General features: G+C 49.2%; 1 protein-coding gene across 3 annotated transcripts in view; it reads right to left on the reverse strand.

Annotated features, from left to right (window-relative positions):
* SLC22A3 (solute carrier family 22 member 3) overlaps positions 1-12,507 on the reverse strand; it is a 90,871-nt gene extending 78,364 nt beyond the window's left edge. For 2 of the 3 annotated variants that reach the window (XR_009553595.1, XM_060205195.1), the window contains exon 1: positions 11,832-12,506. Coding sequence is in view for 2 of the 3 variants with exons in the window: in XM_060205195.1 (XP_060061178.1) it covers positions 11,832-12,248 (417 nt within the window). In the remaining variant the exon portion in view is untranslated. Of the gene's footprint in view, positions 1-11,831 lie in introns of all 3 variants that reach the window. The other variant, XM_060205196.1, reaches the window with a different exon arrangement.
* Between the last annotated feature and the right edge of the window lie 73 nt (positions 12,508-12,580).

Below are 12,580 nucleotides of genomic sequence, written 5' to 3' on the forward strand. Positions count from 1 at the left end.
TAGTTTTTTCCCTGAAGGTGGAGACAGTAGTATCAAGAAAAAAATCAAATCATGAGCATTTTCTAAGAGGAACATGGAAGTCAGCAGGCCAGATAGCTCACTCAGGTGTACAGCCCAGGTTTGAGGCTAGTCCGCACCTTGTGGCAGACAACCTCGGTACGGTGGGGGTCTCTCACCGTCTCTCTGTCTTTCTGCTTCTCTGTCCCTGTCTGAAAACAAATGAGAAAAAAAAGAGGAACATCTAACTATCACAACATGGAAAGTTTGAAAGTAAAAAGTAATAAAAGGTAGAACAGGTAACTATTAACTAAGAGTAAACTGGGATAGTGGAGGCTGGGCAGCAGTGCAGCAGGCTAAGAGCACAAGGCACAAAGCGTAAGGACCAACGTAAATATCCCGGTTCAAGTCCCCGGCTCCCTACCTGCAGGGCAGTCGCTTCATAGGTGGTGAAGCAGGTCTTCAGGTGTCTATCTTTCTCTGCCCCCTCTGTCTTCCCCTCCTCTCTCCATTTCTCTCTGTCCTATCCAACAACGACAGCAGTGACAACAATAATAACAACAACACTAAACAACAAAGGCAACAGCTTAAAAAACACTAATAGGGGCTACAGAACTGCAGCAGCTGCGTTTCTCTCCTCTCCTCTCCTCTCCTCTCCTCTCCTCTCCTCTCCTCTCCTCTCCTCTCCTCTCCTCTCCTCTCCTCTCCCGGGTCAACTAGGAATACCAAACGAGAGCACCTGGGACCACAGCAAGACAGGACTAGAACCCACCAAACCACCTGTGAGTGCAGACAGAGAGGAGCCTAGGGGGAGACTGAGTGGCTGGTAACAGTCTGGCAGTTTACCACTTGAGACACCACCTCCAGTCTGTTCCACCAACAAGGAGACGGCTGAAGGGAGGAGAGGACTCCACTGAAACTCACCAAATGCAACTGTGAGTCTCCATTGCTACTGCCCCCAGAATCTGGAGCAGCAGGGGGGAGGCCCTGTGCTGACACCACGGGACAGAGAACTAAGGAGGAAACTCAGATCTATACCTCCGTGGCGTAGCGGGTGGGGTGTGGGAGTATCTTTGCATAACCACTGTGCTACCTCTGCCCCACCCTGCTTGATCTTTTGCTCAGGAATCAGTGATGAAGCTAAGAAGCCTACTTACAGTTTAAAAGCCCTCAGGTTCCCATAGCCTACAGGGAAGAAAAAGCACGAAACAACAAGGGCAACAAGAAACAGGTGGGGAGAACGAGTAAATTTGGGTAGCTACGTTAATATATTAGTACAGCAACACAGACCGTGAGACATTCTATGCCACAACCTTTAGAGACAAGGCTACACTACAGAAAAGACTCAGGTAACTAGGCAGATTTTTTTATTTTTAAATCTCTAAATTTTAGGAGCTGGGTGCTCCTAAAATTTAGAGCACACACGCTACCATCCACAAGGATCTGGGTTCAAGCCTCCACCTACCTTCAGGGGACAAGTTTCACACGTGGAGAAGCAGGTCTGCAGGTGTCTCACTGTCTCTCTCCATTCCCCCCTCCCGCAACCTCCCCCTCAATTTCCCTCTGTCCTATCAACCGACATGGAGGAAAAAACAGGGAAAAAAGGTACTTCAAAATTTTATGTATATACAACTAATAAAAAACCACCTCTTGCAATTTGATGAAACTACCAGGAGAACTAACATTCCCACCAACATAGAGGCATACTGCAATAATCTTATTTAATCACTCTCAAGAGAACAAGCAAATGAAAGGTCAGTTAAAATCTAGACTACTTTAAGGGCACAACTGACAAGCCTTAAATATCAGCCATCCAGAAAACCCTCCACTCAGTCTTCCCCCGTAGTTTTGAGATGTTTGTAAGACTGACACAAGTCCATAAAGCAGAACCCAAAGAGACCTGGAAACGCCAGGTCTACATCTACAGGATCTACATCAAAGCTAAATTATAAGTCAGTAATGAAAAAGAAAGATTGCAAAAGTCAACACAATTTTGAAATTTCAAAATGAACTTCTAACAGATCACAGGTATAGAAGAAACAGAGAAATTGCAATACCAAGCTTGAAATAGTAACTAAAATTTACATATTGGTGTGTAGCACCAAAGAAAAAGACTCTGAGGTGAGAGGAGCGCTTAGGTCCTGGAACATGGTGGCAGAGGAGGACCTAGTGGGGGCTGAATTGTTATGTGGAAAACAGAGACATGTTACACATGTACAGACTATTGTATTCTACTGTTGACTGTAAACCATTAACCGCCCCCCCATAGAGGAAACAAAAAAAAATGCTTTCAGAATAAAAGAAAGCTACCTGTTGAAATGGTTTTGATGGAATGCTGGGGAGATGACATAATAGTTCAACCCCCTAGCACCACCATAAGCCAGAATGGAGCAGTGATCTGAAAATAATAACAATAATAATGAAGATAATAAGTTTTTGAAAGCTACTGGGTACAGTAAAAAAGAAATAAGTGCACAGAAAGCAATTTATAACACTGCGTATTTCCACTAGAAAAGGCTAGAAATAACTGAGCTAAGCATGCAAAATAAATTGGAGGCAGCATGGTACAAATAAAGCCCAAAATTAAAACAAATAATTAGAAAACTTATAAAATAGAGAGCAAGCAATGTCATACATAGTTGATTATTTGAAACAATAATAAAGTGGTGGTTCTCATGGCGACGTTAATTTGAGGGAAAGTACAAACATGATGATGATGATGATGATGATGATGATGATGATGTAAGGTCCCTTCAAAGTTAAGTGCCTTTTTTTTTTTTTTAGTTCTTTTATTTATGGATAGAGACAAAGAGAAACCAAGGATAGGGGAGATAGGGAGAGAGACAGAGAGACACCTACAGCCCTGCTTCACTCCCTGTGAAAATCCCCCCCTGCAGGCGGGGACTGAGGGGCTTGAACCCAGGTTCCTGGACATGGAAACACGTGGTGGCTACCGGGTGCACCACTGGCTGTCCCCTCAGTACAGTCTATTTTCAGAGTGCTCTGAACCTCAGCTGCTACTGAGACAAACTCATTTTCCTTCTCAGTGGAGTGCAAGCAAGCATCTAAATACCCTGCCTACCATCCATTTTAAAGGCTCACTTCCTGGCCAATGAACAGAAATATCCAGGGGAAGAGTGCTGGACTTCCCTGCAGTACCCCAAGCCGCCGTCTGCCCCGTGCCTGACAGTCAAAGAGAACAGAGATTTGGAGCTTGGGCAAGCCTGCTGCCTTGAGACACTGGGTCTGCCGGGAAAGCCACGTCCTTGTGGCAGGAGAAAAGACTTGCCTTCAGCACAGGCTTCCAGCTTCCCTCCTGGGAGTGCTTCCTCCCTTATTTAATTATCTGCTTTATTGACACCATGGTTACCGCTGGAGCCCTGTGTCTGCGTGAGGAAGCCAGTGCTCCTGGCAGCCTTTTAAAGAGAAAAATTGGGATGCAAGGGGGAGAGAGAGAGAGAGAGAGAGAGAGGGAGAGAGAGAGAGAGACCTGCAGCACTGCTCCACCATTCGAGAAGCTTCCCCTGCAAGTAGGAAGCAGGGGCTGGAACTCACGTCTGTGTGCACTGTAATGTGTGCTCAGCTCCCATTTCCCCAAGACACACAGTGGGTGGATGAGATTTCGCTCGCGGACCTGCCTGCAGTGCTCACAGCGACACACTAGTGAGAGAGGGTGGAAGATGGTTCACCCAAGAGAGTGTGTATATTACCTTGTGTGAGGTCCTGGGTTTGAACCCAAGCACCACAAGTGAGCACCATGGACAACCTGGGAGAGCTTCATGGACATTGCAACTGTGCTGTGGTAGCTCTCTTCTCCCCCTCCTCCCAGAAGAATGAGAAAGTTGGCCGCTCAATGACATTACACATGCAGGAGGTTCCTTCCCGAGGTCACATTAAAAATAAATAAAAGGAGGGGCTAGGGCCTTGCTACACCTAGTTGAGCACACATGTTCCCATGCACAAGGACCTGAGTTCAAGCTCCCACACCCCACCTGCAGAGGGGACACTTCAGGAGTGGGGAAGATCTGCAGGCCTCTCTCTTTCTCTCTCTTTTTCTTTCTCTATCTCCCCTTCCCCTCTCAATTTCTCTCTCCTATATAATAAAATAAAAAGAAAAGAAGGTGGTAGAGAATGGCCACCAGGAGTTGTGGATTTATAGTGCTGGCACCAAGCCCCAGTGATAACCGTCATGGCAATATAAATTAATTAATGGTTGGGAGTCTGGCGGTAGTGCAGTGGGTTAGGCGCAGGTGGCACAAAGCACAAGGACTGGCATAAGGATCCTGGTTTGAGCCCCCGGCTCCCCACCCGCAGGGGAGTCTCTTTACAGGCTGTGAAGCAGGTCTGCAGGTGTCTGTCTTTCTCTCCCCCTCTCTGTCTTCCCTTCCTCTCTCCATTTCTCTCTGTCCTATCCAACAATGACATCAACAACAACAACAATAAAACAAGGGCAACAAAAAGGAAAATAAATATTTGAAATTAATTAGTTAGTTAATTAATTAATGGTTAATTTACCACTATTTAAATAAATACATACATAAATGCCAAAGTCCCTTCCACCAGATGCTGGTACCAGGTCCCCTCTGCCAGTCCAGCCAGCTGGGGCCCCTGTGTTGCCACAAAGTGGAAGAAAATGACCCATCAGCCAGGGCCCCGGGAATGAGAAGAGAGTTAGCATGAAGGCTCTGCGCCATGACCAAGCAGACACCTCGTCTGCTGCCTGTGCTCCAACCAGAGGAAGGCCGACCACAGTGTTGACCTCCGCTGGGGTCCAGGCGAGTTCTGGGAGCCTGAAGGTCCTGCCCCTCCCCGTCAAGCCAGGACACGCCAGCCAATCGCCTGCCACAGTGCTGGGAGGCGGCTCAGTAGGCAGCCTGCAGGCCCTACAAAGCCCGAGGCCCCAGCTTCCATCTCTGCCACAGACTGGGGTGGAAGTCCTGCTCTGCTCTTTCTCTCTCATCGAGAAAAATCATTTTTTAAAATTTTTTATTCATAAGAAAGAAACATTGACTAAACCATAAAATAAGAGGGGTACAACTCCACACAATTCCCACCACCAGAACTCTGTATCCCCTCCCCTCCCCTGATAGCTTTCCTATTCTTTATCCCTCTGGGAGCACGGACCCAGGGTCACTGTGGGATGCAGAAGGTGGAAGGTCTGGCTTCTGTAATTGCTTCCCCGCTGAACATGGGTGTTGACAGGTTGATCTATACTCCCAGCCTGCCTCTCTCTGTCCCTAGTGGGGCAGGGCTCTGGGGAAGCGGAGCTCCAGGACACATAGCCACAGGCCCTTTGGAATATAACTAAAATATGCCTACTAGCTATCTACAAAATGGAGCCCCCCCCCAAACTCTTCATCTGCACTATTCCAGCCTTTAGGTCCATGATTGGTCAACAATTCGTTTGGCTTTGTATGTTAACTCTCTTTTCAAGCACCAGATTCCAGACGCCAGCATGATGCCAGCCAGACTTCCCTGGACAGAGAAAAATCATTTTAAGAGCTCAGTGGAGACATTTTGTGGGCATCCAGAGGGGTACAACGGAGAACAGTCTGGAGAATTCCTAAACAACTTCAAGTGGAAATGCCATAGGACCCAGCAATGACACTCCTAGGTGCTTACCCCAAAGATAGAACAACACTGAGCCGAAGGAATATATGGACCTCCATGTTCATAGTGGCTTTGGTCACAACAGCCAAGAACCTGGAAGCTACCAAAATGCCCTTTCATAGAAGACTGGATACGAAAGTTATGAGACATCTACTAAACAGAGTAAAAAGGGATGAGATTGTCCTTTGGGATAAAGTGGATGGGATTGGAGAAGATGATGCCCAGGGAAGGAAGTCAGGAGGTGAAGGACGACTGCAGAGTGGCTTCACTCGTGTGGAATATAGAGAATTGAGCAGACTTGGACTTGGTTTGGTGTGTTGCAGCAAAATAAAAGACTCTAGGGTGGGGGGAGGGAGACGGGGTTCAAATCCTGGAGCAGGATGGCAGAGGAGGACCTAGAGGGGACTGACTTGTTATGGGGAAAACTAGAAAAAAAAATGGCCACACAGAGCATTGAATTCATCATGCAGGCAGTGAGCCCCAATATTAATACTGGTAGCAATAATAATAATAATAATAAACTAAATCAATGAGCCTGGGGAGACAAAATAATGAGGAATGTCATACATATACAAACTACTACATTTTCCTGTTGACTGTAAACAAGTAATTCCCAATAAAGAAAAAAATTAATTTTTTGTTGCATACACCCAAGAGAGAAATAAAGAATATGGAAGCTTCCAATGGAGGGGATGGGGGACAGAACTCTGGTGGTGGGAACTGTATGGAATTGTACCGCTGTTATCTTGAAAACTTGTTAATCATTATTAAATCACTAATAAAATGTTCTTATTTTATTTTTTTCATTGGAGGATTAATGTTTTACATTCGGCAGTAATACAATAGTTTGTACATGCATAACATTTCTCACTTTTCCACATAACAATACAACCCCCACTAGGTCCTCTGTCATCCTTTTTGGACCTGTATTCTCCCCCACCCATCCACCCACCCCAGAGTCTTTTACTTTGGTGCACTACGCCAATTCCAGTTCAGGTTCTACTTGTGTTTTCTTTTCTGATCTTGTTTTTCAACTTCTGCCTGAGAGTGAGATCATCCCATATTCATCCTTCTGTTTCACACTTATTTCACTTAACATGAATTTTTCAAGCTCTATCCAAGATGGACTAAAAATGGTGAAATCACCATTTTAAATAGTTGAGTAGTATCCATTGTGTATATAGACCACAGCTTGCTCAGCCACTCATCTGTTGTTGGACACCTGGGTTGTTGGACACCTGGAAGGTTTTGGCTGTTACAAATTGTGCTGCTAAGATCATATGTGTACACAGATCTTTTTGGATGAGTGTGTTGGGTTCCTTAGTATATATCCTCAGGAAAGGAATTGCAGGATCATAGGGTAGGTCCATGTCTAGCCTTCTGAGAGTTCTCCAGACTGTTCTCCACAGAGGGTGGACCAATTGACATTCCCACCAGCAGTGCAGGAGGGTCCTTTGACCCCACACCCTCTCCAGCATTTGCTGCTGTTACCTTTTCTGAAGTGTGACATTCTCACAGGAGTGGAGTGGTATCTCACTGTTGTCTTTATTTGCATTTCTCTCACAGTCAAAGACTTGGAGTATTTCTTCATGTGTTTCTCGGCCTTTTGGATCTCTTCTGTGGTGAATGTTTTGTCCATGTCCTCTCCCCATTTTTGGATGGGGTCATTTTTGTTTTCTTGTTATTGAGTTTGGCAAGCTCTTTATATATTTTGGTTATTAAATTCTTGTCTGATATATGGCATGTAAAGATCTTTTCCCATTCTGTGAGGGGTCTCTTTATTTGGGTTTTGGTTTCTTTATCTGTGTAGAAGCTTTTTAATATGATGTAGTCCCATAAATTTATACTTGCCTTAGTCTTCTTTGTAACTGGATTCATTTTGTTGAAGATGTCTTTAAAATTTATGCAGAAAATAATTCTGCCAATATTTTCCTCTAAGTATTTGATAGTTTCTGGTATAACATCCAAGTCCTTGATCCATTTGGAATTTACTTTTGTGTTTGGTGAAATACAGTGGTTCAGTTTCATTCTTCTGCATGTTCCAACCTATTTTTTTCCAGCACCATTTGTTGAAGAGACTCTGCTTTCCGCATTTAGTAGTCTGGGCACCTTTGTCAAAGATTAGATGTCCATAGGTGTGGGGGCTCACTTCTGGGCTCTCTATTCTATTCCACTGGTCAGTGTGTCTATTCATGTTCCAGTACCAAGCAGTTTTGATGACAATGGCCCTATAATACAGTTTGAGATCTGGGAGTGTGATGCCTCTAGTTCTGCTCTTTCTTCTCATGATTGTTTTGGCAATTCTAGGTCTTTTCTGGTTCCAGATAAACATTTGTAGCATTTGTTCTATTCTCCTAAAAAATGTGGTTGGGATCTTGATAGGGATAGCATTAAGTTTGTAAAAAAAAAAAAAAAAAAGAATCAAAGTATTAAGAAACAAACAACTCAGAAGCAGTATTAAGATTAGAACCTTCCCAAAAGAAATTTGTCACTGCTTCTATAGAGGGGACTCCAAATACTGTTTTATGTTTTCTTGAATTTTTTTAAAATCATAATTCCAAGCACATGGCAACCACCCAGTGATGACACTGTGTGAAATTGGCAAGGACTTAATCTGGTCCCTAATTGTCACAGAAGGGAAAGCCAGGCCCAGAGAGCTTGGGGAGTTTACATAAGGGGGGCTGGGTGGTGACACACCCAGTTGAATACACATACTACCAAGTGCAAGGACCAGGGTTCAAGCCCCAGGTCCCCACTTGCAAAGGGGAAGCTTCATAAGTGGTGAAGCAGTGATGCAAAAGCCTCTTTCTCTCCCTCCCTATCTCTCTTTTGCCCTCCCGATTTCTCTCTATATATATCCAATAAAATAAGAATAATTTTTATTGTTGTAGTTATTATTGTTGTTGTTGTTGTCGTTGTTGTTGGACAGGACAGAAAGAAATGGAGAGAGGAGGGGAAGACAGAGAGGGGGAGACAAAGACAGACACTTGCAGACCTGCCTCACCATCTGTGAAGCGACTCTCCTGCAGGTGGGGAGCTGGGGGCTCGAACCAGGATCCTTGCTCCGGTCCCTGTGCTTGGCACCACGTGCACTTAGCCGCTGCGCTAGCGCCCAACTCCCATAAAAATAATTTTTAAAAAAAAAAAGAAATTTGTCTAAGACAGAGTGAGCTGAGGATAGCACGAGGGACAGGCCTTCTGACTATTTCCAGTCCCACACTCCTGTTTAAGGGTCACTGATGTTTCTAAGAACATGGGTCCCTCCCTAAATGACCTGGGAGCTGGGGAGGAATATTCTGGAATATCAGAGGGTTTCTAAAGTATCTGTCTGGGTGCGTGGGGGTAGTTTTTCCATCCCTCTCCTTGGCTGACCTTGACCGTGTCCACTGGGTTACATGTGGATTTTGCTTTCACAGCTTCTTTCATTGGTTTGTTTTGTTTTAATTTTTTAAAATTTATATTTAGATGTTCTATTCACTTTATTTTAATGAGAGAGAGAGAGGAGAGAGGGACAGAGAGAAAGATACAGAGAGGAGAGAGACCAAAGCCTTGCTCAGCTCTGATGGTAGTGCTGGGGATTGAACCCAGGAACTCAGGTCTGAGAGTCTTTTTCATAACCATTATTCTGTCTCTCCAGGCTCACTGATTTATTTTATCATTGTTATTATTATTGCCACCAGTATTATTAATGGGGCTCAGTGCCTGCATGATGAACTCAGTGCTCCTGGTGGTAATTTTTTCTTTTCTTTTCTTTCTCTCTTTCATTTTTTCCTTTTTTCTTCTTTTTTATATAGGACAGAGAACTTGAGGGGGAGAAACAGAAAGTGAAGGGGAGAGAGAAAGAAAGGGAGACGTATAGACCTGCTTCACGACTTGTGAACCTTCCCCACTGCAGCTGGGGAGCAGTGGCTAGAACCCAGGTGCTTGCACATGGTAGCGTGAACTCAGTCGGGTGTGCCCCACCTGCCCCCCAAAAGGCTCCTCTACTCTTCACTGGAGGTTCAGGTGCTCCAAATCTTGTCTCCCAATTTTCCTGGGGGTGCTGAGCCAGCTACTGTGTCGGAGGTGCTTGAAACAGCGGCTCAAGAGACTGGAGGGCCAGCCAGCAGAAAGCCAGCAGAGAGGCCCCCTCTCTCCCCAGCTCCCTCCCCAGCCATTCCGTAGGGAAGCCAGAGTGAGAGGCCCTGGGGTTGCCAGTAGGCAAGCTGAAATTACAGTCCCCCAAACACATGGGTGCAGCGGGGGGAGGCTCGGTCTGTGGGGTACTGGGCACACGGCCACACGCAGTGAGAGCTGCCACATTCACAGGCATTTTATTTTATTTTATTTCTTAATTGCTACCAGGGTAATCACTGGGGCTCAGTGCCAGCACTACAAATCCACTACTCCTAAAGTCTTTTTTTTTTTTTTTTTTTTGGTTTGCTCTATTTTATTTTGGTTAAAGACAAAGAGAAATTGATAGGGTAGGGGAAGACAGAGAGGGAGAGAAAGAGATACCTGTAGCCCTGTTTCACTGCTGGTGAAGCTTCCATCCTGCACATGGGAACCCCTCTGTGGAGTGGGGCTCGAACCTGGGTCCTTGTGCATGGTAATGTGTGAGCTCAACTGGTATGAACCCTCCTGGGCATTTTAGGGTGCACACTGCTGTGATTTACTATCCCAGACAGACAGAGAAACAGACCAACAGATAGACCAGCCAGCACTATTCACAGTGGCGGAGAGGCTCAGCCAACACCCAGCCCACGCGTATCTGAGGTAATGAAGACAAAACCCTCTCCACTTCCACTCTGCCAACACAGGCCCATCCTTTGCAGACATGACACTGAACTCTACTCTGGGGTGAAGTTAAATGACACCGTTAAATGAGGCCTCCTCCCTGCAGTCTGTCAGCGTTGTGGGACAGAGCCTGTGCTTGGAACTCCGCCCAGCCTGAGGGGCCTACCCCCAGCCCCCAGGGCACTATCTGTGCCCAAAGCACCCCCATATGGTGGCAGCTTCCCCCACCCGAGCCCCAGTACCCACTGCCAGTACATGGGGAGGCAGGTCCTTCATCCAGGCAATTCACAGAGAAACACCAAAACTCTCCCAAACCACCAGCTTCTCTTCATGACTGCTCTTTGCCCCAAATAGTTTTTCCCAGAGGGAAAAAAAAATAAAGTTCCCCAGGGAGTCTCGACCTTTGCCCAAACATTTCAAATAAGCCTTTAGGCAACCAGAGACAACTGTGCAGCCTCGAACACCGCCTGCCCCTTTCCCAGACTGAGACCCAGGGAATCCCACGGCAAGTCCACCCTAATGTCCCCTCGTTGTGCAAACAGGAGACACCGGCCTGGGTGCTGTGACTTCCCGGGACTCCCACCAGCAGGCGGCCAGCCCCCTGGGTGTGTTCCTTCTGGACCCTGCAGAGTGTCTGTCCACAAGCTGGGGGACAGAGAGGTCACTCAGGTGGCGTAGCCCGAAGGGGCGGCCCTTCTTCAGAGAGGTTCCAGGACTGCCCAGCGCGCCAGCCTCCAGGGGCCTCCCTCGTGGCAGAGTTGTGTCTGCAGGGATCCCTGGCTGGTCCACACTGCCTGCTCCAACCACTTCCCCAGGGTCACACGGCTGGGCTCACGGAACCCCCAGCCTGGAGGACCGGAGAGGGCCTGGGCGGGGTCCCTCTTAGTGGAGGCGTCCTCAGAGAGCCTGGCTGCAGGGTCTCCATGGTAAAGGTGCCCAGAAGAGCCGGGGCGTCAGGTCTCCACACCTGGGGAGCTGCCAGGGAGGGGCTGGAAGCAAAGTCCCTACCCCTACACCTGGGGACCCGACCCGGGAAGATGTTGGGTGCAGAGGTCCCGCATGGTGAGGCATCCAGGAGAGGCTAAGCACAGAGACCCCCACACCTGGGAGCTCAGGGAGAGTCTGGGCACGGGGTCTCCGGGGTGAAAGCATCAGGGGAGACCCTGGGTTCTGCCATCCAGGCGCAAGGCACCCACTTTTGGGAGCCAGAAGAGAGTCGGGTCCTCCACGGTGGGGGGATATGGGCCGAGTTTGGGTACAGGGTGTGTGTGTGGGGGTGGGACCTGGGGCATAGAGTCCCCACACCGGGGCACCTGGGCAGACCCTGGGCGCGGGGTCCTCACACCTGTGGGCCTGGGCAGACCCTGGGCGCGGGGTCCTCACACCTGTGGGCCTGGGCAGACCCTGGATGCGGGGTCCCCGGGTCGCGGCCCCTCGGCGGGGCTTACCTGGCTGACGATGGTGGCAGGGGCCGGGGCGTAGCGCCAGCCGCTGCGGCAGGGCTCCAGGGGTGCGGAGCGGTTGGGGAAGGCGGCGAGCGGGTCCTGGCAGCCGAGCGCGCTGACATTGGCCGCCTCGAGTCGGAAGCGCTGGCAGCGGCCGGGCGCGGGGCCGCCGGGGGGCGCGGGGGGCGCGGGGGGCGCGGTGCGCTCCCACTCCTCGTCGGCGCTCCAGCCACAACGCTCGGCCAGCGCGGCCGCCCCGGGGCCCCGGCACCAGAAGCGCTCGGGCCGGCTGCCCAGGAAGACCACGCCGACGAAGAGGAAGGCGAAGGGGACCCCCGTCAGGCACAGCAGCAGGAAGGCGCGCCGCTGGAAGCGCCCGAACTCGCCGGCTCGCTGCAGAGCCTCGTCGAAAGAGGGCATGGTCCTCCGGTCCGGTCGGGTCGGGTCCGGGCGCGGTCCGCGTTCCCCGGCCCCTGTCCCTGTCCCTGTCTTCGTCCCGGGTCCCTGCCCCTGTCTCCTGTTTCTGTTTCTGTCCCTGTTCTCGGTTCCTGCCCCTGTCCCAGCCCCAGGTCCCTGTCCTCGGTCCCGTCCTGGCCCCCCCACACCCCGCCGGCTTCCCGCGCACACCCGTGGGTGCCCCCGCCACCACCCCCGCCCGGGTTTGGGGCCCCTCTGCAGCCGGGCCGCGCTCCTAGCCGGGCGCCGGGATGGGACGGGATGGGCCGGGGCTGGGACGGGGAGGGCGCGAGGCC

The sequence above is a fragment of the Erinaceus europaeus genome, chromosome 13 (assembly GCF_950295315.1).
Source record: "Erinaceus europaeus chromosome 13, mEriEur2.1, whole genome shotgun sequence".
In the NCBI taxonomy this organism is placed as follows: domain Eukaryota; kingdom Metazoa; phylum Chordata; class Mammalia; order Eulipotyphla; family Erinaceidae; genus Erinaceus; species Erinaceus europaeus.